The sequence below is a fragment of the Frankliniella occidentalis genome, unplaced genomic scaffold (assembly GCF_000697945.3).
Source record: "Frankliniella occidentalis isolate FOCC.00 unplaced genomic scaffold, Focc_3.1 Scaffold6, whole genome shotgun sequence".
NCBI lineage: Eukaryota > Metazoa > Arthropoda > Insecta > Thysanoptera > Thripidae > Frankliniella > Frankliniella occidentalis.
The window spans coordinates 1,557,185-1,582,930 of NW_026267136.1; the positions used below are offsets into that span (position 1 = coordinate 1,557,185).

At 52.9% G+C, this 25,746-nt stretch overlaps 2 protein-coding genes across 6 annotated transcripts in view; one reads left to right on the forward strand and one right to left on the reverse strand.

Annotated features, from left to right (window-relative positions):
* The first annotated feature begins 548 nt into the window (after positions 1 to 548).
* Positions 549 to 6,678, forward strand: LOC113218214 (DDB1- and CUL4-associated factor 10 homolog). 4 transcript variants are annotated; one of them, XM_026438468.2, is made up of 14 exons: positions 549 to 1,268; positions 1,531 to 1,644; positions 1,740 to 1,937; positions 2,018 to 2,189; positions 2,284 to 2,499; positions 2,584 to 2,786; positions 2,877 to 3,050; positions 3,128 to 3,567; positions 3,647 to 4,278; positions 4,370 to 4,417; positions 4,528 to 4,648; positions 4,823 to 4,934; positions 5,041 to 5,244; positions 5,335 to 6,678. In XM_026438468.2, exons 1-14 carry the CDS (start codon positions 1,048 to 1,050, stop codon positions 5,462 to 5,464), a joined length of 2,985 nt encoding a protein of 994 aa, XP_026294253.1. In that variant the 5' UTR covers positions 549 to 1,047; the 3' UTR covers positions 5,465 to 6,678. The 4 variants fall into 4 exon arrangements, with proteins under 4 accessions (XP_026294253.1, XP_026294254.1, XP_026294255.1 ...); XM_026438469.2 differs by having other exon boundaries at positions 3,254 to 3,567; positions 4,528 to 4,702; XM_026438470.2 differs by having other exon boundaries at positions 3,257 to 3,567; positions 4,528 to 4,702.
* Positions 6,662 to 25,746, reverse strand: part of LOC113218151 (protein Skeletor, isoforms D/E-like) — a 32,469-nt gene continuing 13,384 nt past the window's right edge. Inside the window, exons 2-13 of one of the 2 annotated variants that reach the window (XM_052272413.1) lie at positions 20,377 to 20,532; positions 18,613 to 18,685; positions 18,253 to 18,361; positions 17,984 to 18,146; positions 17,593 to 17,852; positions 13,051 to 13,150; positions 12,789 to 12,973; positions 12,501 to 12,696; positions 11,690 to 12,159; positions 11,367 to 11,594; positions 10,906 to 11,283; positions 6,662 to 10,057 (exon numbers count right to left, since the gene is read on the reverse strand). In XM_052272413.1, coding sequence (XP_052128373.1) covers positions 7,448 to 10,057; positions 10,906 to 11,283; positions 11,367 to 11,594; positions 11,690 to 12,159; positions 12,501 to 12,696; positions 12,789 to 12,973; positions 13,051 to 13,150; positions 17,593 to 17,852; positions 17,984 to 18,146; positions 18,253 to 18,361; positions 18,613 to 18,685; positions 20,377 to 20,532 — 4,928 coding nt within the window. In that variant the 3' untranslated portion in view covers positions 6,662 to 7,447. Of the gene's footprint in view, positions 10,058 to 10,905; positions 11,284 to 11,366; positions 11,595 to 11,689; positions 12,160 to 12,500; positions 12,697 to 12,788; positions 12,974 to 13,050; positions 13,151 to 13,433; positions 16,081 to 17,592; positions 17,853 to 17,983; positions 18,147 to 18,252; positions 18,362 to 18,612; positions 18,686 to 20,376; positions 20,533 to 25,746 lie in introns of those variants that run through there. The other variant, XM_052272424.1, reaches the window with a different exon arrangement.

Sequence of the window (25,746 nt, forward strand, 5' to 3'; positions counted from 1 at the left end):
CTCCCCCTCCCCTCCTCCCCGACGCCCCCCGGCGCGGCTCCTGCTCCGCGGTGAAGCTCTGAAGCTCTCATTACAGTGATTGATGTGGGAACACTCTCAAGGCGACCGAGAGGGTCATTACCGAGCCGATATACGGCTGGCAAATAAAGCGAGGCCGGAGCGCATTGTGAGAACACGTCCTGGTGTCCGAGGTGACGGGGCCGTTGGCTCTCCGTCAGTATACGTTGGAGTTGGACAGGTCAGTGCTGCCGCGAGGACCGCGAGCGAGAGACGAACGTTTACGAAGCGTCCGTTTTTAAGGTGCTGCGAGTCTCCCGCCGCCAAGACAGAAACTCATACATGTTACATTTCGCTTCCGATGAGTAGAATAAAATTGTACTCATGGACTAAGTTGAAAGATTTTATGTTAATGGTATGCTCTATGTCCTTTTTCGCAAGTCGTTGAGAGCAGAGGATCCCGTTAGCTGGTAATCTGTCGCGGGGTGAACGTTTGAAAGTATTTTGTCAGGTTGGCAACAAAAAGAAGACTACTTTGCTTTTGTTATTGTTGCAAACTTTATTTATACTTGATCAGTCTGTTATTTGCAGTACCAGCACTGTTACTCAGCCAAGATCTTGTCTGTACTTGTCATCTGCTGCCTGAAAATTGTGAACTTTAAGTCTAGAGTCAGGAACAGTCTTTAGAGATCGTGCGTATTATAAAATATTAGACGGTCAAACCTGGTCAGACACCTCCTTGTGTGTCCATCACATCACAGCCAGGCTCAGCTGCTGCCTGCTGCTCGTCTTCCTGTTCTTGTCATATTTGTGTTTGCCATGATTCGAAATCTTATGTGGAACGGAAATTATTACGTTTGAAACTAGACTTCGAGAAGCTGAAGGAAGAGTTGAGGCATGGATGTGCACGTGTTACTAATATCACCAACAAAATTGTCTTGATCTCCAAATTTGTGTTTTGTATGGCCGTCGAGAACTGTGAAATCTATAGGATTTAAACTTTTGTGATCGAGCTCTATTGCCCTCTAAAGCTTGCTTTAACCTACGAAAATGGACATGAAAGCTAGCGCCTTGAAGGGCGCAGACAGAACATGGCACTTGAATTGGTTGCGCATGAGAGAAACTGGACAAAAAGTACCTCTAGGTTATGGAAACAAATTTTCGAAGTTCCTATATTCATCAATGAGCCCGCACTCTTCGTGGGAGCAGGGCGAGAATGTGCGAGGTTCGCACCACGGTGGTGTTTTCAACCTCGAATTTTCTCCTGATGGGTGAGTCATTCAACTGCTCAACCACCCTATCTGTACTGTTTTTTTTCCAGTGTCCAGCTAACAATATTTATTGCAGTCTCCCCTGCTCAAAGATTTTTGTCCGATTCATTGTATAAGCTTCAGTTTTAGCTCAGTCTATTCCATTCAATTTGTCATTATTTTTATTACGTCAACAGTTACTCCCCTTTTTTAATGATAGAAAAATATTGTTTTGCAGATTTGCATATGCTCTAATCCCCTTTATTTTAATTTGGTGTTACAGATCTCTATTGGTAGCTGCTTGTGAAAAGCGAAGTTTCCTAATGTTTGATGCTCTTTCTCAAAAACAAGTGCATGCTGTAGAAAATGCTCATAGAGACTGTGTTAATTGTGTGAGGTAAGGATTTGTGATGAAAAAACTACTTTGTATCAGTGTAAAATATTTGTTAAGCTTGCACACTACTGTTCAACCATACATTTGTTTGGTTTTAGGTTTTTGGACTCAAGAACTTTTGTGACATGTAGTGATGATAGTACAGTTGCATTATGGGATGCAAGAAACCTGAAGTCAAGTATTCGAACACTGCACGGTCACTCTAACTGGGTTAAAAATATAGAGTATTCTCAAAATGATGGTTTACTTGTCACATCTGGGTTTGATGGAAGTATTTATACATGGGACATTAATAGGTATTAAAACATATTTAAAAGTATTATCCCTTAATTGAACTGTGTGAACAGATTGTATTTTTTAATTCTTTTACTTTCAGCTATACAGAGAATGGATTTAACTATGAGAGAGTGTTTCACACCAATGGGTTGATGCGCACTCGCTTAACTCCTGATGCATCAAAAATGATAATATGTACCACTGGTGGTTATCTCATGATTATTCATGATTTGAACTTGCGCACATTGGCCCAAGATTTACATGGATTTAAGGTTTGCAAAGTCCCTGTGTTTGCTGTGAACCATTTTTCTGCATTTCATATATATCTTCTCATATTAATAAATTGCCCTTACCTTTGTTTTGTAGCCTAATATGTACAGACTAATGCAACAAAGTCAGACTACTATTCCATCAGCCTCTGTTTTCACATCTTTGTTTTCCAAAAAGCGTAAGCACAATAGGATTGAATTTGTGTCAGATTTCCCAGCCCATAATGATGCAGAAGTTGTATCATCGCTTCAGATTCACCCTCAGGGGTGGTGTGCTTTAAGTCGAAATATTAGTCATGAAGAATTATCAGAGGTCAGTATTTATTGGTTACCTATCGGATGCATTGATTTTATTTTAATACAGTAAGTTTGCATCTAATCAAAATTTCACTTTTAGTGGACCTGTGTTCATGATATCCAAGACAGAGATGATGAAGATAGTATGACTGAAAATGAAGACTTACCATCAGCTCTCAGAGAGGATAGTGATGATGTTCTTTATGATGAGGATGATGATGGAGCCAATTATCGAGGTTTCCGCGGGTTCCCAAATCCAAACTATCAAAGTGATAGTGAGAGTGATGGGGATTCTGATTCAGAGTATGTATTTCTGTATCATTCAATTATTTATTATCTTTGAAGAAAGAAGGATTCAGGAATATAATTTTGTTTTTATTCTCTTTGTTTCAGTCTGGTCCCTGGTGCCCTGACATCTGCAACCCGGGGCAGTTCGCGAACCAACAACAGAAACGTTCGTCCAGAAGCTGATGGTAGTGACAGTTCCTCTAGCAGTGATTCGGAGGTTGTAAACCCAAGGAGAGTGCGCAGTGCCCAAAACACAACTCAACGAGCACCTGTTGGGAGGTAAGTGAAGCTTTAGTTTTCCCTCTAAACCAATTTAACTAGGAACGGCCTTATCAGTTTATGTTGGAATTCTACAGATTTCATGCTCTTTTGGAAATAACTCGATTTAGCAGTACCACAACCCGCCTTTTGAGTGATGCCTCACCACTTTTCCGGGAATCACCCACCTCACCGTCAAATAATGTTTCTCCTTCACTTCCAAGTAGACGCCCAGCTAATCGTAATGGAGCACAAGGAGAGGGAGTCAATGCTAACCCGGTTCATAGACGCGGAGGAAACATCAGGAGAATGATGATAACTGTGGATGGACAAGTTCAAGTGAGTGATGATGACTCATCGGGAGAGCCAGCTTCAAATGTGAGAGTAGTAGATGCCCAAGAATCAAATAGGTCAGCTGGTTCTAGTCGAGCAACTGGTAGCAGACCCCCAAGGGGAAGGTTCTCACTTCGATCATCTTCAAGTTCTGGCTCATCAAGCTTGAGCTCACCAGCAAACTCAAGAGAAAATTCCAGACCTAGTAAGCAAAGATGACAGTACTAAACACTGCTTATGATTGGTATGTGAGTGAATATCAAATTACATTTTTGTTCTTTTAGTTCCAGGGTCTAGGCAAGCATCTTCAACTTCAACTAGGCAATCAGCATCTGACACAGGCACATCTCCACAGAGAGGAGGGACACTTACCTCTCGTTTAGCTGAGTTAAGTTCATTTCGTAGGTCTTCTTCAAACAGTACACAGGCAACCACAAGTAGCCAGAGACCTCCCAGTGCCTCCCAGAGTACTTCACAAGACAACCCATCAAGTGCACCACAAAATTCTACCCCACGTCAAGAAGCCCGTAGTCAAGCTCCTCAAGGATCTTCTCAACGTGGCTCAAGAAGTTCCTCTGAGAGCTCCCCACCAACCGAAGCTCAGGATGCTGCCCGAGCTCGACCCATTGGAAGTGCCAATGCTGGACCTAATGAAACAGCTAATGCTGCAGCAGCTGTTGGTGCAGCACGGCAGGCACGTGGTGGTCAAGGAAATATGCCTTTGTCACAAAACATGGAACTACATGTTGCATCAGCTGATGTTTGGGAGGCTCTTGTGGTGATACGGGAGGCTAGGGCTCGTCGTCAACAAGTACCCTATCGCAACACAAACTCAGGCCGCGATCGAAGGGACCTTATTTCTAGATTTTTGAGGCGGTTGCAAGATTTGAATGAATCGCCAAGACCTCAAGCCTTAGTAAGTAACTAATAATTGGCAGTATTTGCTCTTAAATTTTTGTAAGTGTTAAATGTCATCTATTTGAACGATTCTTCCCTGTTTATTTCAGGCTAATACCTCTGGAAGTGGCAATAGCAACACCAGTACCAGGAATGCAGTAAGTGTTCTATCAGTACCTGGTTCCCAGTTACCTCTACATAAATTTTGAAAGTGCATTCTCTGAATTCTGTCTGGTTTGTTAAATGTGTTCTTGTTTTCAAATTGCAGACCAATACAAACAGTGCTGACTCCAGTCGTAGCAATTCTGAAGCTAGTTCAAGTGCTCCTCTCCCTGACAGACCAAGACGTTTACTAAGGATATCACGATCAAGGCAGCCTCATAGGCAAGGTCAGGCACCAGCAGCAATTGCTCTTTCACATTTTTTGAGAAATCCTACTCCTGGTGCGTGAACATGGATTTTCTTGTCTTTAGTTTTGCAATTGCTTCTTTTGATCTGTTTTTGTATTGTTTTTCATAGTTTTAATTGGTCATTATCTTGTTATTTTTCTCTTTGTCTTTTAGCTACCAGAACTTTAGTGATGATTGCACCACACCAAGGAGGAGCTCAGAATATCCATCTCAGAGTGTCTCCTAATTCATATTCTTATCAGAGTCAACAACTCAGAATACCAAGGTAAATCAGTACAGTATCTCTGAAGGACCCTTCTCATGGGTGGTATCACAAATTTGGTGAGTAGGCAAAGTACATATATAATGAACGCCTCTTTTTCTGTTATTAGGAACCATAAAGTTCATCAGAATATGCAAAGACTTTCGCATTATATTGAAGAACCCAATGTTGGAAAAGGTTTTATCAAAGAGCTATGCTTCTCATCAGATGGCCGTGTAATGTGTTCACCTTTCAGCTATGGAATTCGATTGTTAGCATTTACTCCAGACTGCCAAGAGTTAAGCACATCTCTACCATCAGAACCACCTGTCAGGTTGGTTCATAAAAAATAATATTGCTATTAGTACTTGTTTTCTTTTTATTAAGATTATTGAATCTAACAATATTTACTCTTTTTATACAGGTTGTATGAAGTTTCAGAAAGGATGTGTCATGAAGACTATGTAGTTAGTAGCAAATTTTCGCCAACACATTGCTTACTTGTTTCGGGTTGTTTAAAGGGTCAAATAGTCTGGCATCAGCCAAATTTATAAATTATTCAAAATTTTCAAATTGGCTTGGCCTTTATTTAGGCTAGGCATCTGGGCTTTGGTCAAGTCAGAAGCCTCTGCTTGGTTTGCATTCAAAAAAACCTTTTGTTTAACAGACTGCTATTCTTATTTACTGCGCCAATCTTCTTTTGGTTGGTGAGTTATGTTCATTGTAATGAACTTCTTATCATTTGTGATATATATTTTTCTTTCTTTTTTTTTAAATCTATGTATATTACTATATAGTTCATTAACTCTGTTAGTCCAATGAATCGTGTGATAAGATTTTATCATTGCTCGTAAATGCAGTATCATGTACTTCAGAGAGACTTACATTTGATTATTTCATCTTAATTTTTGTTACCAGATTATGGGTAGTTAAAAATTTCTGGATCGTTATTGACTGTAAGAGTGGGTCTTGAAAGTTTGCTATCAAAATACATTTTGATTAAAGTATTCTGCTATATTAAATTGTTAAAGATTTGCCATAAAAGTACACTTTGATTTTAGTATTACTATTATTAAATTCATGACATTTTCAAAGATTTTTTGTGAGATCTCAAGAGTTTTTCCTAAGCCGTACTGCATGAACCATACTTATGCACAGTACTTGCTAGTAATTGTAAGATTCATTTTTAAAGGCCTAAGCTCTAAATTTTGTTTGTAGGTTTTGGGAAAAAGAGCTGTTTGATTTGTTCCTGTTCCTTATAATTTTTCTTCCCCCTTAATTCAATTGAAAATGTTTAGTACCCAAATTCTTACCGTTCATCTGTGTGCGGGCAAATTGTAAGCACTGTAATTTTGACCTTTAATTATTATGGTTCATAGCTGTAGTGCACGGGAAGAAAAAATTGGCACGGGGGTGTGCATTTCTGTTCCTCTCAGATTCAAAGAAATTCAACTATTTTCAAACATGGTAGGGTATTGAGGTGTCCAGAATTATACCTCTTTCCTTGAGACATCTTTTGTTCATTTGTGACTTAATTTCTACCTGCCAACAATCATGAGTTCTTTTGAAGGACTGATGATGATCATGATAATTTTCTAGGAGTTGAAAGTGAACATATGTTAGGCCAAGTAACTGTAAGTGGGGGCCTCACCATAAAATACTTTTGTTAATTAGCTGTTTGTCTACATTTATATTATCTGGAGAGGTAGAAATGTCTGTAGTGTTTTTTTTAAAGTGTTCAAAATAAAATGTTTCATGTACATGTTAACAGAGTTTATTATATCAAATATCAACATTGCATTCACTTAACAGGATCAAACACTCTGGAGTCACACAAGTACCTTACAGATAAAAATCTCTTCTTATGGGTCAATGTTTTGATACATTTATAATACAGTATATTTATCTGAGCCTCAGTGCATCATTTGAGATAACAGCACTATGTGCCTTTGAACTTTGATGCTATCTATATCACATTTATGTCTTTGAACCACACAATAATGAAGAAAGTGTCAGTCTGAAATTGATCTGAATTAACTTGATAAAGTCGTATTATAAAAAACTCAGCGACCATGCTCCTAAAATGTTTGTGAATCTTTCACAATCTGCTCACATGTTCTATTAACATAATGTTGTACCATAAATAAGTAATAACTTATGTGCTGATGACATGATTTGTGCTGTGTGCTTTTTCTTAAAGTTTCCTTTCCGCTCTCTGAAAAGAGCCTTTGTAAACATTTACAAGATGTACAATTCCAAGGAAATCTTTCTTTACTGTGGATAATCCCTTGACACATTCAGACGCACTCTCTCTCTCACACACACACACTCTCTCATACACACTAGCACGCGCACACTCACTCGGAAAAAAAAAAGACAAGGAAACATTTCAAGTTGATGGGTTTCAGTTTGAGCAACACATACATATGTACAAGTCCAGTCTTTATACCGGATGTTGGTGCCAATACAATGCGGCTACAGGTGCGGGTCGAGCGCTCCGCTCCGCCGTATTGACTCCAACAGCCAGGCTCATATCGCTAGCAGGGAACTCTCCGGTCCGCACTCAAGGCTGACACTAGCATGGCACACAACAAGGTGAGGACGAGGCCGGCACGGGCGCTTGAAGGAGCTCGGCCGGGCGCCGCACCCACGCCGTCGTGCTCGTCGTGGCCCTCATGTCCGGGTTCGTGGTGGGGCGAGCGCCGCTGCCGCCCCGCGTGCGCGTGCGCGTGCTCGTCGGCGCCCTGGTGACCCTGATGACCGTGGTGGTGAGTGGCATCCGTCTGTAGGGGGTCTTCTACCAGGGCGTGGCCGTGGACCAGGGCGAGGGAGTCTTCACCGCCGGGGGCACTGAGCGTCAGCAGCGGGGGGTACTGCGCCAGCGGCGTCTGCTGCACCTGCTGCGGCTGAAGCTGCGGCAGGTCGAGGGGCGAAGGCGCGGCGGGGATGGGCGGCGGCGCCTCGCCGAGGAACGGGCCAAACTGGGGCGTCCCCCGCACCAGGTCGGCGCTGCTCGGCGAGTGCGACTGGCTCTCCGGCGGCGGGTTGGGAATACTGGCCGCGACGGCGGGGTCCACGGCCTTGCCGTCGTACGTCACGATGGTGTGTGGCAGGCTGGGGAGGCCCTGCTGGTGGTGTCCACTGTACGACTGCTGTGGCTGGGCCGGCGCAGAGGGCGGCAGATAGTACGTGTCCATCCTCTCGGCCGCCATCATGGTCTCGTCCTGCATGTCGTCGTCTTCCTCTTCGTCCTCGTCGTCCTGGCTCCGCTCCTGTGGCTTGTCATCTTGCTTGGTGGCAGGGGTGGCGGCGGTGGTGGCCGCAGCATCCTGGTGCAGGTGCTCGGGGACAGGGAGGTTTTCTACTTCGTCCTCTTCGTCGTCGTCATCGTCCTCGATGTTCTCGCGGTGGCCCCGCCGCGCCTGTGCCTGTATCTTGAAGGGCGGCACCACCAGGTTGGGGTACAGTGGGCGGCCGAGGATGGCGGGCCTGGGCCGGACGATAAGGGGCGTCAGGCGGACGGGTTTGTCGCGACGCGCCTGCTTGCCGCCCTGCTTTGGCTTGCCCAAGGACTTGCCGGGCTCGCTGGCCTTCTTGGCGCCGGGCTTGAAGCTGTTGCGGTCGGGGGGCGACGGGATGAACATGGGCTCGAAGCTCTCGGTGCGGCGCTCCTGCTGCTTAGGCTGTTGCAGCTGCTGCTCCTCCTGGACTCCGTCGTCGTCGACATAGTCCTCGTCCTCGATCGCGACGTCTGAGCTGCGCCGTTCCATCTCGACCACGGAGCCTTCCATCAGATCGTCACCGTCGTCTCCGCCCTCGACGAAGGCCATGCGATCCTCGGCCTCGTCTTGGCGGCGCTGCAGGATAGGCTTGAAGCCACCCTCGACGACAACGGAGCTGGGGTTGAAACCCGTGTTGACGGCTAGGTTGCCGCCGAGGCCAAGCGACGGCGTGTGCTCCAGGGAAGACTCCGGGTCGAAGGCGGGTGACACGGGAGGGTGACCGTTGGACGACGGCCGATAGTAAGCAGGGAAAGACTGGACGCTGTGGTGGTTGGTGTGGTGGTTGGCCTGGTGGGTAGGGCGATGGTTAGCGTGGTGGTTGGTGTAGTGGTTGGCGTGCAGGGGCGAGAGGTGGTTGGGCCGAGAGAAGTGCGCTGGGATCGATACAGGGGCGGGGGTTGTGGTGCTGGTCGTGGAGGTGGTTGTCGTGGAGGTGGACAGTGCTGCGGCCAGCTTCTGAAGCTTGATGGCGTAGATCTGCTGCTGCTGCGACGCGGCCACGGCCTGCGCCTGCGCCTCCGCCTGCGCCTGCGCCTGCACCTGCGCCGCCATGATGGACTGCGCCAGGGTGGGCCGGAGCGTGGAGGAGTACAGGCCGGTGGTGGCGGGCATGCCCTGCAGGCCCTGCAGGTACAGCGGCCGCAGGGTGGTCGACGTCAGCATGCCCGCCGGGATGCCCGCGCTCGACGGCACGCGGAAGTGCGGCTTCTTCTTGACGACGTAGTTGTGCTGGGAGGGCGAGGCCATGATCATGCCTTGGCGCGTGGCCTGCTGCTGCAGCAGCATGGGGCTCATGCCGGGGCCCATGACGGGCCGGCGGATCATGCCGCTGGGGAGGCCGTGGCGGTGCGAGTGCATGTTGAGGGGCATCATGCCGTGCGGGAGCTTGTGCTTGGCGTAGCCCAGCGGGCCGTGGCCGGCGAGGGGTCGCGTGAGGGGGCCCAGGGCCATGCTGGCCAGGCCGGGCATGCGCAGTGGGGGGTGCGGTATGTACTTGAGCTGGTGCATCATGCTCGGGCTGAGCCCGGGGCCGAGGAGGCCGTGCGACAGGTAAGCGGGGCCGGGGCCCGACAGGAGGCCGACAGCGGCCGCCAGCTGCTGCTGCTGCTGCAGCTGTGGCAGCTGCGGAAGCTGTGCTGAGATTTTGGCGGACGAGACCGAGGCCGCGGCCGCGGGGCCTGCGGGACTAGACGCCTGTTTGTCCTGCTTGGCCGTCTCCTCTTTGAGGTGGTCGTAGAGGGTTGTCGGGTCTGCTTGGGCGGCCTGCGCCTGGGCCGCCTGGGCCGCCTGGGCCTGGACCCCCGCAGGGCTCTGGCTCTGGGCCTCGGCTTGGGCCTGGACATCGGACTGGGTCTGTATCTGCACCTGCAACAACCCGTGCAGTCCTCGTCTCACAGCAGCTCACAGAGCAGCTCACAGAGCCCATGTCATCGACTGATGTTGCTTCAACAGACCCCGCCTTCCTGGCCATGGCATGGCGGTGCACCGCTCGCCTGGGCCGCACCGCACCCGCACCACCACTCTTTTCATTTCTTTCATAACTTTCACATGGCGCGTCGTCCGGATTTTCACATTTGTCATTCTCCACTTCCTCAGTCAAAGCAGCATCGGTGGATGGTATGGCAACACGTACATCACTTCACTCTCCTACTTAACTCTAGAATTCACAAACATTTTGGGGGCTTAGAGCGCTAATTAGGCAGTCGTCGATCTGAAGCGAGGCCGCTAGTTTAGAATCTGTGGGGAGGAAAGGAGAGAAGGGAGAGGCTGGTCGCCAAGGACAGAATAAAAATTAAAATAAAAAATAGTCAAAAAATGGGTTCCTTATCGGTAGAATGAGTCACACAAGACACATGGCTGCGCCTGTGTTGCGCGTGGCTGGCAAGGCGTGGCGCTTCACGGTAACTTAACCTCGCACCGTCACAATAATCACAGAGTAGAAGCGGAAAAGCGGCGTATGAAAGTAAATGGCTTTGCACTTAAACTATATCTAAAGTGGGTCGGGTTGGGTAACTATTCGTTTCGTTTTCACGAAGCCTTATTTTCTCCTTATTTTTTTTCTCGTTCGCAGGTGTGAAGCAGCGAGAGGCAGCTGTTTCGCGCCGCGATGGGTAACATCATGGTAACTCTTTATTTGAGGTGCCCGGGACGCGCCGGGCCTAGGACTCCTGGAGCACGGCCTCAGGGGCGTCGTCGGCGTCCGCGGCACGCACCTGTGCGAGGGGCGTGTCGAAGGGGAAGGGCTCCTTGTCGTGGGCCGCGGCGAACTTCTCGATGCCCTTGATGAGCAGCGCCTGGTCCGCGTCGCTGATGAGCCCCTGCAAGCCTTTGATGTCTTGGAAGAGGTCCTTGGCGGGCACCGCGGAGCCGGCGGCGTTCGACGGCACGCGCGTCTCCACCTGGATGCTGGCCTTGCCGTCCAGGTCGCCGTCCTGGTCCGCGTCCGCCTGCTGCTTGTCGTCGTCCTTGTCGTCCTGGTGGACGGGGGCCGCCACCTGCGAGGGCACCGGCTCGCTAGCCGCACCCTGTGAGCCGCGGTCGCAGCTGTCCAGCACGTTGATCTTCCAGCCCAGGTAACGGTGGGTGAAGCACTGCGACAGGGAGAGTACAATAAGCTGATGACTCTGCCTCCGCCATGAAGGCTTCGCGTTCGCACGTCAAACACGATGCGCACCTGGTAGTAGACGGTGTCGGGGGTGTTGTGGTCGGGAGTCCACTGCACGACGCCAGGCTCGCCCTCGTCGCACACCAGGGTGAGGGTGCGCTGGTAGGCGCCGAACGAGGTGAACTCGTCCGCCAGTGGCTGGTTGGGGTCCGGGGTCCAGTTGCACAGGCGGCCCGTGCCCGTGGGCACGATGTTGCCGCGCTTGTCCTGCACCGCACCCGCAAAGATGCGCACGTTCTGCGAGAGAGAAACAACGTACGACCGATTAGCGTGAAAGCCTTGAATTTCAAACCGCAAAGTCAGTTTTAACAAACACTTCAGGCTCTACTCACGGCACGCTCCTCGGCGGTCTTGTGCTCGAAGCCGCCCACCGAGTCGTCGGTGATGTAGAAGGGGTGGTAGCGCGCAGGCGTCTCCGGGTCGAGGCCGCCCTCCACGACGAACGTGTAGGTCTTGCCCCTCACGACGTTGATCTCGGGGATGAGCAGGCCGTTGATGTACCAGGAGATGCCCCAGCCCACGTGGCCGGTGATGGCCGGGTAGCCGTGCTTGCCGCCCGTCGGCCCCATCTGCGCGTAGAAGACGCCGTCCTCCGGCTCGTGGCACTGGATGGGCGGGATCTCCCACGCCCCCTTGGTCGGGTGCGGCGCCGGGGTCGCGGGCGGCCGCGTCGTCACCGCCGTGCTCTGCTGACTCGCCGGCCGAGCCGGCTCGCGGTCCTGGTCCTCCTGGCCGCCGTGGCCGCCGTCGGGCAACGGGCAGTTCCAGCGCGGGGCGCGCCCGAACTCCAGGAAGATGTCATCTGCCGAACGCTCAATAAGTTATACCTCGCGGATATACAGCCTCACACAGTGCGTGCCTCCTGCTCAGCTCACCCCCTTGGGCGATTTGGATCATCTAGAAAGAACGTCCGTCATTCGTTGAGACGAACCTGCAAAGTTCAGCCTCTGCAAGCTCTCATAGCGCCTGGTAGGCAGGCAATATCTCATGTGCAGTGCACGCGTGTACTGCGGGGTGGCCTATCCTGTGGCTCGCAGGCGCCAAGCCACGACCGCAATGTGCCGAACGAATCTGAGAGAGACGGACCTGCTTTCTGGACGATCCCTAACGCTACCCGCTCCCCCAAGTCCTACATTCACTTACCTCGGTTGGCGAGCGAGTGGTACGACACTTCCTGGCGCTGGTTGAGAGGCCCGACCGCCCAGATGACGGGCTGCGAGCCGTTGGTGAGCACGGGCTTGTCCAACGAGTCCCTCGCGGCTAGTGGCCTTTGGTACGTGACGATGGAGTATCCGTTGACCAGGGCGGCGTTGAGCAGGCGGACGCTGTTCGAGTTGTCCTGAAAGGGATGATTGGATTGAATCTTTCCGTCTCATTTCTTCAACCTTCTTTGTTGTTTGAGCCAAGCGGACGCCGCCGCTGCTGCTTTACCTTCACGCGGGTATCGGGGCAAGAACCCCTGGTGCCGGAGCACTGCGACTTGGCGTCAAGGATGTAGTCCACGGCGGTGCCCTTGAGGGTGTTCTTGTCCACCCAGGCGACGACCACGTCTCCGCCCACCATCACGCTCTTCTTGGAGTCCCCGGACAGGCCAAAGGCCATGTACTCGTTATTCTCTGAAACAGCGATAGCAGAACGACTGTACCTCTTTGATTCTTTGTTTCTTTTCCGCGGGTGCAACGCCTCCGCTTACCTAGTTTGGCCACAAGCTGAAGCACGACGGAGTCCCCTGCCACGGCCCAACGAACCTCGAACGCCAAGTCGTCGTGGAGCACCTCGCAGTTGAGTTTCGACTGGAAAGAAGAAAACGTTGTTGAGTGGCGCACCATTTTCCTTCATGCGGTGTACTCCGTCGTCTTTTCCCAATGCGTTTTGGTGTGAAGGATTTACAAAACGGATTGAGGGGGTTACGATGAAGGTTGCAGAGGGGCCCAGAGGCTATTGGTCAAATATATATTTGCAGGCGACTCACCTTATAAATGATGCCTACAACATAATATCAACTATGCAGGGATTGCGATAATCCTTTGAGCTGAATACGGAAGGTAGTATTGGCACAAAACGACAAGAGGCGGGTGGTTTTTGGTAAGAATGTGTATTTAAATTAAAGCCATATAAGCTACAATACACTTCACATGGTAACTTTTTCACTTGGTAACGCAAATGCTTGACAAATCAATGACATAAATAACTGGGGATGGCAAATATACGGTTTCGTATGACACTTTGGTAACCTAATAGTAACTTCAAATATTAAACTAAATGACATGAATGACTGGGATAGAGGATGAACTGATTGATGACATGTGAATGAGGTTATGATATCTTTACACATGGCTGCGATGATTAGTTTTGCTGTAGTAGTGGTTCCTGCTACCTCCTCCTACTCCTACCTCATAGTTTATCACATTTACGTCTTTCTGTTTCGATAATTAAACCTAATTTAGAAAAAAATAATCATAGCACTAATTTTCTCATTTTCAAAAACTTTGAACGAATGTAATTTTGGTTGCTTTTCTTATTTGCGAGGGTCGGTAAGAGACGTGGCCGGGCTAGGGAGTCATCGATGACGACGGAATTAATTAAGGATTGAGAAAATAAATAAACCTAGTAACCTAAAATGTCAGCTAATACGTATCTTTGTACAGAAAATATTATACACTGGAATCTCGGTAGCGATTCCAACTTTCTCTCAGCGTGGTGTCTTATTATGCTTCGCACGGGTTGTTGGTGGGAGTGTGCGGTGGGGGCTGGCCGGTCCGGCCCGACAAGTAGCCTTTGGGCAGACCCGTGCAGGCCGGGCCGGACCAGACCGGGCCGAACCGATACGAGCCGAGCCCAGCAGGAGCCAAGCCGGGGGCTGGGCGGGGTGCCGGGCTGGGCCGAGCCGAGTCGGGGTAACTAGACGCGGCCAAAGCAAATGTCACGCTCCAATCGTCTACGTATCATTTTGAGGAAAAGGTGTCCAAGCATTACGTCGCACGCTGGACTACTGGGGTGGGGGAGGAAAAGGGGAGAAAGGACAGAGAAAGGCAAGAGAATGACAGCGAGAGAGGAATACAGAGAAAGGGAGAAGTAAGGAGAGAGGGGAGGGGAGAGGGGGAAGAGGAGAGCGAGGGATGAGCTAGATGACGCAACTCTCGCCAGTGCTCTACGCCGCCTGCGACGCTCTGTGTGGCAGAAGGAACCTGCTTCGTGACTGCGGCCCGAAAGTCTGGATCTGTCGCTGAACTAGCCTCCGGAACGAGTCTTGCTGCTGGAAAGGGTGCTGCTGCTGTTGCTGCTGCTGGAAGGGCTGCTGAAATCCCTGTTGATGCTGCTGGTTGAATGGCTGGTTGAAGGCGCGCTGTTGTGGTTGCTGCTGGAAGTTTTGCTGAATGCGTGGGGGCTGCTTCTGCTGAAAGTTCTGCTGGTGAGGGAACGGTTGCCGCTGGAACGACTGCTGCTGGAAGGGCGGCGGCTGCTGGAAGTTGTTGAAGGAGTTCTGCGGTTGTCGCGTGTCGGACCGACCGCCCCTCTCCAGGTTGTTGACGTCCACGTTGGAGTCGGCCAGGTTGTTGATGGCGTACAGGTCGCGCTGGTCCTTGAAGAGGAGCTGCTGCTCCGGCGGCGGAGAGATCCGCTCGAGCGGGGCGTGCGGCAGGCTCGACTGCTGGATCTGGAGGCTGCCGAGGAAGTTCTGCGCCTGCTGAGGCGAGGTGAGCTCTATGCCCTGGGAGGGCTGGATGGACTGGATGTCAAGCCCGGCGAAGGCGTTCGGCAGAGACACGCCGCCGAGGTTGAGGCGACCCTGATCGCGGCCCTGGTCGCGGCCCCGCTGCTGCTGCTGCTGCTGCTGCTCCTGAAGTTGCCTCTGCCTCTGGGCCTCCTCCTGCTGTCGCTGATGGCCCTGGAAGGCTTCCTGCCGCTGCGCATCCTGGAAGAGACTCTGTCTGGGCTGGTCCTGGAAGAACGCCTGCCGCGGCTGCTCCTGGAAGAACTGGTTCTGTTGCGGCCGCGGCTGATCCTGGTGCCCCTGGGCCAGACGCTGCTGCTGCTCCTCCCGCAACCTCTGCTGTTCCTGCACCTGCAGGAGGTGCGACTGTTGCAGGGCCGCTATCTTCAGGTCGTGCTCCTGCTGGAGTGTCTTGGGTTGTCTGAAGTCCTGTTGTTGTCTAAAGTCCTGCTGCTGCCTGAAGTCGTGCTGTTGTCTGAAGGGCTGTTGCTGCTGTCGGAAGTCCTGCTGCTGTTGCTGTTGCAGCTGCAGACGGTGCTGCTGGACGGAGAGCTCGTGCAGCTGCTGGAGCCTGTGCTGGCCACGCTGGAGGGGCGGAGGCGCCAGTTGGTCTTGTCGCTGCTGCTGCTGTTGCTGCTGCTGCAGAATCGGCTCGGGCGGCTGGTTGGGGAAGGGGCCTCGCTGATCGAAGTGGAGCAGGGGAATGGAGGGCAGGATCTGGACGGACGACTCGTCCTGGTTGGAAGAGGCCGGGTGCGGTCCCTGGCCCTGCCCAAGGCCGTGCCCGAACGGGCCCGCCAGGGGGCCGCCCAGTGACAGTGGCCCCGGGCCCGAGGGCCCCGTGGGGGCGGGCTGGCGCCGGTGGGTGTGGGGGCGGTACGTGGTGGGGCGCACGGTCTGGGCCGCGTTGAACAGCGAGAGGACCGACTCTGGGGGGGAGGACAGCCCTTGGCCTTGGGAGAGACCTTGGGAGAACGCGGGGTGAGACTGCAGCGAGCGCTGCTGCTTCTGCAACAGACAGACAGACGGACAGGTTAGGACAGCGGGTGGCGCCCCCCAGGACAACAGTCTGTGCGTCTGTTCCGTTTACCGTTCAGTCAGTCCATGCTGTTGCTCGCCGCTCTTCCGTGTCCGTTCGGTAGTCGTCTTCTTTGAGATGCATCGCCGTGGAGTTCAGTCAATCCTTGTCAGCCAGCGGCCGTTCCGTTCGGTCCACGTTACGTTTGAAGAAGTTTTGCGCTGCTCTCCGTGTTCCCCGTCGTATGGCGATCGTCTGGCAAAGCTTTAGGCGCCCTCCCCTCCGGTCGGGCTGCCCAACGCGACCGGGAGTCGTGGCCGAGGGCGCTCAGCGAGGGGCTCGCCTCCAGGTTAAGAAAGCTCCGGCGAGAGGGGTCGGGGTGGGTGGGGGCAATCGGGGAAGGGCCATGCGACGTGCGATCCTTGTGCATAACAATAGAAGTAGCAGAGCTTAAAAGCGTCCTCTTGCCGTTGGTGCTCCTGGGGGTGGGCGGGATGCTCAGAGCGGTGCAGTGCAGCAGAGACGAAGCTGGTGTAGCGGGGGTGCTGCGGCCTGTGCGGATCCGGCTGTAGGAGCTTTACAGCGGCTAGCGGTCTCCTGAGGTGCTGCGGCGCGGGCGGTGCCCGACGGTGCCGCCGGCTCCCAGAGCGTGCACGAGCCCGGAGGCCGAGCAGTGCACGGAGCAGAAGTGCGATATAGGGCCTCTGCGGAGGCCTCCACGACTCCTTGTCTGTATCGCGAGCGATCGAACGGGACTCGCTGCAGCAGCACGTCAATCACGTGGGCTAGACAAAGTCGTTCCCATGTCAGACACAAAGGGAGGCAAGGGCGGGCGTCCAGCGCCGAGCCGAGCGGAGCAGGCGGCGGCAGCAGCAGAAAGAGAGCGATTAAGCAACGCGCAGGAGAAGTGTGGGTCAGGGCGCCGCGGGGCGCGGCGGGCCGCCGTGACGGCCTCCGGGAGGAGCCCGGGGCGCGGCGGTGTCGCGCGCCTTCAATTGTCTGTCTGCCCCGGGCGCCCGCCACAATGCCCGCCCCGCCCCACCACCTGCCAGCGAGCGAGTTAGCACCAGCACGCCGCCGCCACCGCCGCGCCCAAATGCGTCGTCGCCGTGGGAGCCAAGCAGGGGGCGGGGGCGAGGTCGCTGCACTGACGTGCGCAAGGGGGTCTGCTGCTGGTTGCAGAGAGGGTGGCCGTAGGCCAGGTTATACCGCAAGGCGCGCAGACAGCGGTGGGCATGTGGAAGAGCACGCAGGTGCGAAGTTGTCACTTGGCGAGAGGGGCGGGTCGGGGGTCGGGTGGATGGATGGAGAAGCACGCCGGCAGTGTTAGTGGCGCGGGGCCAGCATGCGCGGGTCGGGCGCGCGCATTTTTGAAAAAAAGCTTTGGTTATGACCGGCGGCGCAGTCTGCGGCCGTAATTTTTGTTGTTTTTCATCTTTCGCCGTGCGGCGTCGTCGTCGAGGCGTCGTCGAGGGCGCCTGGCTAGCGGACGCGTTACTCACCTGGGGCTGGACGCCGAGCATCCGCAGCGAGGGAGGCACGCTCAGGGTCCTGGGGATCACCACGTGGCCGAAGTCCACGGCGAAGGCCTCGCACCAGACGCCGAAGTGGCCGATGTCGAAGACGGTCAGGTCGCCAGGCAGGGTGAGGACGAGGGTCTTCTGCTCGTAGCGGCGCAACGGCACCTCCTTGCCGTTCTCGTCGGGGACGCGGATGCCCTGGGGCGAGGGCTTGGGACCGCGACCCACCCAGAACTTGGCGTCTGCAACACCAAATCGAAGTCAGTTTATGAAAGGTTTCTGGTGAATTGAAAAACCAAATGCAACAACGACAGGAAATATGTTGCAGTCATATTTTTGTAGGACGTCAAGAAAAAGTAGCGCATTGGCTAACCTGGGGCCTCGCCGTCGTACGAGAAGGAGGGCACCAGCAGGGTCTGCGCGTCCACGACCACCACGGGGTCGGAGCTCACGCCGTGGATGCCGCTCAGCGAGCCGATCTTGTGCGGTTTGGGCAGCTCCAGGTTCTTGGGGATGCGCACGTCGCCGAAGTTAACCTGAGAGTGCAAAGTAATTTTGTGGTTAGTTTTAACGACGGCGCGGTACTTTGGTCCCTTTGAGGCGACGGAATCCCGTGAGATTGTCGTGTCGTGAGGTCCTTACCGAGAACTCCTCGCACCAGATGGCGAACCACTTGAGCTGGTGCAGCGTCTTGCCCTCCGGCAGCGTGATGGTCACGTGCTTTCCTCGGTAACGCTTCAGGGGAGTCGCCCTGCAGTGATACGAGGCGAGAGGCAAATGAGTGCAAGGCAGTGCAGTACAGGAAATCTACAATTTCTATCATTTTAAAGTGTGAACTGTAGATACGCTTCCAAGTAAATCAATCATAGAAACAAAACCAGCGGTACTGGTGCTTTCTCTAGGAAAATGACAACGGCGTGAAAGGGACCTGTCATAGTGCTCCCCTTTTATTGTTTTTTTTTTCATTTAGTTGCTTTTCTGTGGAATGCCACTTGTACTTACGACCCTCTCTCGTCCCTGATGCGGAAGCCCTGCGCGCCCGGGGCCTTGCTGTTGCCGGCGTAGAAGTACGCAGCTGTAAAAGAGAAATGTTTCGGATGAGCTTGGAGTGCGCGAGGAACAGCACGGCCAAAAGGCACGGCCAAAGGCACGCAGCGCCTGTACCTCTCGCTCTACTTTCCGGCGTAATGAATTCCGGGAGAACCTTGGTAATGATATGATGATGACTGCTGGCCCACTGATATGCGCGCGTGTTCGAAAATTAATTATAATATAGTGCTATATTTAAAAGAGGATGCAAAAATTCAATTTTAAAAAGAAAATCTTTATTACTTTATTATTACTTCTGTTTTCAATGTCCGGAACTTTCATAAATTTACACAGACTGAACTCAACATCCTCTGCATTTTGTTTAGCTACTTTTATGGCAGGGCTTGACCTCTAGATTGTATCTTTGGTGTATCTACTGTGGGTGACTTCACTCTGATTAAACCGCAGAGCCTGTTTTTCTCTCTTTTTTTTGTATGTTTGTTTGTAAGACGGCAGTAGAGGGAAGTCCAGTCCCCCGCAGGAATATCCCATCCTAGTCCATTATGCATGGCTCCCGAACGACGTGCGAATAAAGCGAGATGCGAGCGAGAAATAGACACGATTCGCTCGTCGAAAGGGGAGAATGATAAACAACAAAAACATCAACAAAATGTCCCACACTTTAGACAAGGTGAGCGCGGAGGCGGTGGGGTGACATGGACATGACCCACATGGCGCTCTGCCCGGTGCGCCGCGCCCCGCCCCTCCGTCCCACCCTGATCCGACACGCCCCACCGGCGCCCGCGAGCCCCAGTCCGCGGTGACCCTTGACCCCGCGACCCTGCGCGTAACGGCCGCCCGGCGCGCCGCCCACGCCGCGAGTGCGCCGAACGGCGCCACAAGTGCGTGTAATGCCCCGGCCTGGCGCCGGCCAAGATCTGCACCCCCTACGCTGCAAAACACTGAGCTGAAAGTCGGCCGGTGGGGTAAATCCAAGCCGATCCAAGTGTGCCCCAACTTGTCTGTTGTTTTCTTAATTTTTAAATGTGGTGGAACAATAGGTATAGCCAATAGGTGGAGGGGCGTAGCGCCGTCCCAAAATAAAGCAGAACGCAGGCGACCATACAGAGTTATATGGCGAGGGGATGTCATGATGTGTGATCCTCGGCTCTCGATGGACCAAGTTTTGTCGAATTCGTAAAAAAAATGAATGGCCCCAGATTATAATAGAAAATGGCATATTGTGTGAAAAAGTAGTCCCGCAAATTTTGGCTTTTTCAAAAGTATATAAGTTGACACAATCTTCAAAACCGTCCCAGTGTCGTTGTCGAGGTTAGTATGGACATGGACATATTGCATTGGTACCATTGTAAATCAATAATAATGATACTAAACTGTTTAAATATCCCTTAGTGAAGGTTACACCAAAGGGCTAGATGTGTAGGCCCGTTCAAAACTATTTAAAATCATACGACACGCAACCTAACCTCTGCGAGACTGTTGCTCAATCATGATTTGTTTAGGGGGGACGGCGGTATACCCACCAGGCCAGGCCACCCCGTCAGCGCAGTCAGCGTTACCTCCTCCCTCTCATCGGTCAGCTTCCTCGTATTTTTTTTCATCTTTTTCGTACATTATTTTTTGTAAAATTTTCCATGCGTTTTCTGTTGTTTTTTCTCAGATTTTTTGGGGTTAAGTCCGGTGACGCCCTGGAACAACCGAAAGTGGACGACTCACCCGGACCCTCGCCGTCGTAGTGGAGGTCCCGGATGTGGATGGTGCGCGCGTCGACGGCGAACACGTTCCCTCTGACGCCATGGTGGAAGCGGGTGAGCTCGCCGAGGGGGACGCCGAAGTAGCCGTTGTTGTTGTTCTGCTGGGCCGTCGCTCCACCTGGAAACAGAGAACAAGGGGGTATATGAGAAACGGGGGTGGGGCGGGAGATTCAAACACCGTCGTCAGAAAGGAGGCAAAAAAACATGTCTGTCCAGTAACGTAATAGCGAACGTGACGAGAGCGGCGGGCAGTAACGCTTCGTCCGGCCGTCGCGTCGTGGGGTCGTGGGAACCAGGAGGCGCTCGAGGCCCTGCTCTGGGAACGCCCCGTGGAACACCCACAGCCGCGGCGCCGGGCGTCCCATACGCCCATCATCTGCATAGCCGCGGCATAGCCGCAGACCGGACCGCGGACGCGTGCGGGGCTCGAACGCGGAAATGCAGCCAGTGCGGTCGCCAACGCGGGACGGGCCGCGCGGCCGGGCCAGAGAAGGTGGAGAAGATGAAAAATGTTACAGCGCGCCGGTGCGCAGCAACACGCCGCGAGGGCAAAAATGGGAATGAGCGAAATATTACAAATTCAATGAGAAATCAGAACGATACCTGAAAGGAAGTCACCATCGCTCTATGTGTATGTGGTGTATGTGTGTGACGGCACAGCTCGACGCGTCGCGCGCTCTGGGTGTCAAAGTCGCACGAGTCTCGTAGTGTGGCCGGTCACGGCTCGCCTGCTCGCACGCGTAACGCGCAAGGGAAGGGTAAAAAAGAAGGAGTAGGTAGCGAATCATTTCGCTTTCCTCCTCTCCTCTCGACTCGACTCGGCACTCGGCTCGGCCTCCGCCGAGTAGAGCACAGGGAGGAGCTGGCCGACCGCCTGTCCGTCCAGCTTGGCGCGGTGCACCTCTGATGGATGGGCCGGGCAGATGACACCGTATCTGCGAAATCCATTTAAATCGTGCTGAGCGGGGCCGCGGGGGGCCGCGAGAGAGAGAGAAGGGGGAGGGGGGAAAGAAAGGGGGGCCGCCGACGTCCCGCTGCGCATACCCAACCAACCACGCGGAGGGGCGGCCGCGGCCGGCCGCGGTGCTGCTGCGATGAGGTGAAGGGGCAATGCCGGCCATGGATCATGGCGACTGGCCATAAGCAGCTTAACACCTGCCACAACAGTATGGCAGCCCGCGCCGCGCCAGGTGTCGAGCCTGTTTGAAATTGTTAAGACGTTTTGATATGCATGACGCAAACAAAGCCACAGTTTTTATATTCCTGCCAGATGCGGAGATTCCTTTATTTTTTTGGCAACACGACATTTTTTGTCACATTTGTCGTTATTGGCACAGAGAAATAAAAAAATACAGGTTTCAATTAAAGGTGACGATTTGTTTTTTTGGCTTTGGTTGAAAGTAAAAGTGCAGCGGACGGGGCTCGTGTGCTCCTGCTATGCGTTTGGAATTAAAGACTTTCTGTTCGCGGCGCGGACTTCACGTGCGTGCCGCGCGGTGCGTCTCCGTAATTGTGACAAAATTACGTCATGTACCCAGCAGTGCGTATGAGTACCTGTGCGCGAGAGGGATGCAAGTAGTGGGGGAAGGTGAGGGGTATTTTGGAGGGAGGGGGGGAGGAGAGAGAGAGAGAGAGAGAGAGAGAGAGAGAGCGTGCCTAGGCCCCCTGCCTCGGCCCGTGCCGCAGTGCACAGTAGTGTATATCGTGTGCGGCTCGCTCGCTAACAAGAAAGCTAGCGGAAATAATGGCGGTCAGGCAGGCAGGCAGGCAGGCGCACGCAGAGGAGCTCGAGCCCGGCAGTAGTGCCCGTGGCAGCTGCAGGTGGCGGCCAGCAGCGCTCGCTGCAGGAGGTGAGGTGCCCGCCGAGGGGTCGTCAACTTCGATATTCCTCCGTACACGGACTGATATTACCTCAAATATTACATCAATATTAGCCATATTACTGGTAATATTACCTCGATATTACACATTTTTCTAGTATTATGACGTCATAGCTTGAAAATTGGCTCAATATTACCAATATTATTTGTAATATTCAATATTCCTTCGTACACGGCCAAGGAGAGTTGACGACCCCTCGGTGCCCGCCCAGTGCTCGCTCGCGCAGCCTGCATCATACGATACTACTGCCCGGGCCGGGCGGCGCGCGCTCACACACTCACAGACTACTCCTTTCTCCAGAGCAGCGCCCATAGCTCTATAGGTAGGAAGGGGAAGAGCGCGGCCGGCGCGTGCTCTGCGGGCTCTGCGCGGACCACAGCCCCACCTGTCAACATCTGCTCCAGCAGGTGCCGCAGCAGGTGGGCCAGAGTGGGGGAATGTTACACTATATCTCCCTTCCCCATCTTCTCATAATCCCGCTTTTTCATCGGTCTTTTTTTTTACCATCCCGATTAGGTCCTGTTTTTTTGCTCTGGCGTTTTGCTTTTCGTCCGCCACCACCTCAGGAGGTGACCTCGCGCCTCTCGTATACTCGGTCACCCGCGGGGTGAATGTAGAACGTTCCGTCCCTCTTCGCTCCGTCCGGGTCACCCGCACGCGGAACCGGTCCATAGTCTTAGACTTAAGAGGACACACACACACGCGCGCACACACGCACACACTCACATTGCTAACGAATATCTCGCATTGTGATTATTGAGCAGACGGAGTGAGAAAGTGGAGTGGGCACCCTTCTCCCAAGCCACCGCGCACCACGCCTCGGTTAGCGGCCGAACCTCGGTCCACGCCACGCCACGCCCCGCCACGCCACGCCACGCCGCTCGCTAACGACGGTCTACCCCACGGCAGCTCTGCAGTGAGCGGGCGCGGAGGGCCAAACGAATCGGACACTGGCACGCACGGGCCATGCCCAGCGAGAGAGAGAAGAGGGGAAGGGGGAGGGGAGAAGGGAGAGAGGTAGAGATGTTTACCGTCGATAAAAACTCTGGTCGCTGCTGTCCGTGCTCGACGCCTCTGCGACGATCTTGTACTTCTGTGTAAGAAGCGTTGTCGTTAGTCCCGCCCGCCCCGCCCCGCTCCGGCGGGACGCCACGAAGCAGAGGGACTTTGCCTGCTGCTCCTGCTGCCCCTTGCGACATTGCGGCGGCCTCGGGGACGGGGCGCGGCGGGGCGCGGCGGGCGCGGCGGGCGCGAGCATTGTGGTGCGGCACTCGCGAGGGCGAAGCATTTGGGAACATCACGACCGGCAACAACTGGCAAAAGGGTTTTGGCGGCTCGGTTTCATTTATTGCCCCTATTCTTCTTCCCGTTCACCTACTCGAGCCTCACCTATCCACCGCCGTGGAGAAAGGCGGCACCGGCCTGGTCGGTCCGTCACCAAAGGAGTACCCCTCCCGTTTCGCGACCTCGCCTACAAGTAGGTTTACAGGTGACTCGGTTCATATATTCGACCTGCCAGTTTTGCTGCTTTACAGCCTTCCCTGGCTCACACGACAGCCCGCAGCAGAGCGAGCTGTGAGCGATGGAACAACTGTTTCGCGCGACTTTCTGTGCACGATGACACATTAGATGACTTTTGTTTTGGTTTGTGTGAGTTTGTTTTTTTGTTAGTCGTTTCCTTTTTTTGACTGTGTACCGCGGCAGGCTGATGGGGCATTATAAAGCGCGCGAATGTCGGGCCGGGTCGGTCGGGGCTCACAAGGGAACCTTTTCAGGTGTAAATCTCCGATTTCGTTGAAACTTGGAAAATTTGAAGGTTATTTATGTAGAAATCGGATGGCACTTGAAATTTTTCCTAAACCTGACATTTCGTTTTCCCCTATATAAGGTAGGAGTAAGGTGTTAGAAAACTAATATTTTCAAAAAAAATGTAAAGCAGTGTTCTCTGGGGAAACTCGTCAAAGTAGTGCCCTCTGGGCCAAAATTTTGTCCGTTTTGCTTTATTTTGAACTGTTAAAGCGGTAGAGGGATATTTGGAGCAAAAAACAGTGTCAGGCTTAAGTAAACCCCTAGTAAATGTTAGGTATAGGAAAAATTTCAAGTGCCATCCGACTTCTATTATAATAACCTTTAAATTTTCCGAGTACCAACGAAATCGGAGATTTACACCTGAAAAGGTTCCCTTGTCAGCCATTACAGCTGCCGCAGCAGCGGTGGTGGCGAGATGTTAATCGCCCGGGCGACACCTTGGCACAGCAGCAGCGGCCTGGGCCGCATCACCTGCTGCAGCTGCAGGTGGGGAAGAGCGAGGTGTCGCGTCGTGAACTTTAGCAACAGCCTCCTCACCGAGCGCGGTACTGCAGCGGTGGTGCGGTGTGCAGAGGATGACCACGCCCTCAATTACCTCCTGACGCCGCGCGCTCCACTTATGACGCCCGCCGCCGTGCGATAAACCGCGTCAAAAGTACGCCGAACCATACCGACGTGTAATGACGCGGCCTTCTTTGCGCTCCTCTCAGGCCACACCTGGCTAATGCTGGGCGGTTACGAAAAACAACCGACTATCGAGACCAAAAGAGTGCGCGGCGCGCGCGAATTTTTAAAATCGAAAATCTGGGTTTATGGTTGACGAACACCCAACGCGCTGTCAGAAGTATTATTCGACCCCGTTAAAAAGCAACGGTAAATTATTTACAAACCGAATGGCATGGACCCTAAATTAACATATTTGCATTTACACAGCACACGCCGTATTTTATTTAAACTCTGCCTTTAGGTTTACGAAAATACTCGCGAAAATAGATTGTCTGCTAAAATAAAGAGCAAAACTGCCAATTAAGAACCGTCATAACTCGTCAACAACTCATCTGCGTGTGGTCCGCAAGGGTCCGCCATACGGCGCCTGCAGGCTGCCGGGTAGGCCACACGCTCGACACGCGTGTGCCTCGTCCAGAGATGGTGGCCTACCCCGCAGCCTGCAGGCGGCGTGCCCTCTATGCGCACACAGGAGGAATTTCAGAGTCCGAAAGTTTTCTAGTAAAAAATGGAAAAAGTTGTAAATTTTCCCCAAAATTTGAAGTGCTTAGGAAAAAAAATTCAGATATTTGAAAAAAAAAAGTTCTAGAAAAATTTCCCCAATAAACAGCCTACTTTTTTGAAAATTAAAATCCCTATGCGGGCATACTCGCACGCACTCACACTAGAACCGTTTCCTAACGCCCAAAGCCGCCATGCTTGCTCAAGGCGACGGGCCCGGGGCACCGAGGTGAAGCAGATGGAAGGAATATCCCCGGCCGGTCCGGGCCAGGCTGCCGGCCGCCAGGTCCAGGTCCAGTTGCGCTGTTTTATTCCTACCACGTCCGTTGTCTGTTTTCTGTCTTTATCGCTCCAATTGGCGGATCGCGCGAGGGGCACGAGAGAGAGAAGGAGAAGATTACGGGGGGGGGGGGGG

What these genes read in the sequence shown, in the direction of transcription:
- LOC113218214 (XM_026438467.2), top strand. Translation starts at nt 1,048, where the DNA reads ATGGACATGAAAGCTAGCGCCTTGAAGGGCGCAGACAGAACATGGCAC. An exon ending in CTCGAATTTTCTCCTGATGG is followed by an intron (nt 1,269 to 1,530) that starts GTGAGTCATTCA and finishes TTGGTGTTACAG; the next exon opens with ATCTCTATTGGTAGCTGCTT. An exon ending in CCATCAGAACCACCTGTCAG is followed by an intron (nt 5,245 to 5,334) that starts GTTGGTTCATAA and finishes CTTTTTATACAG; the next exon opens with GTTGTATGAAGTTTCAGAAA.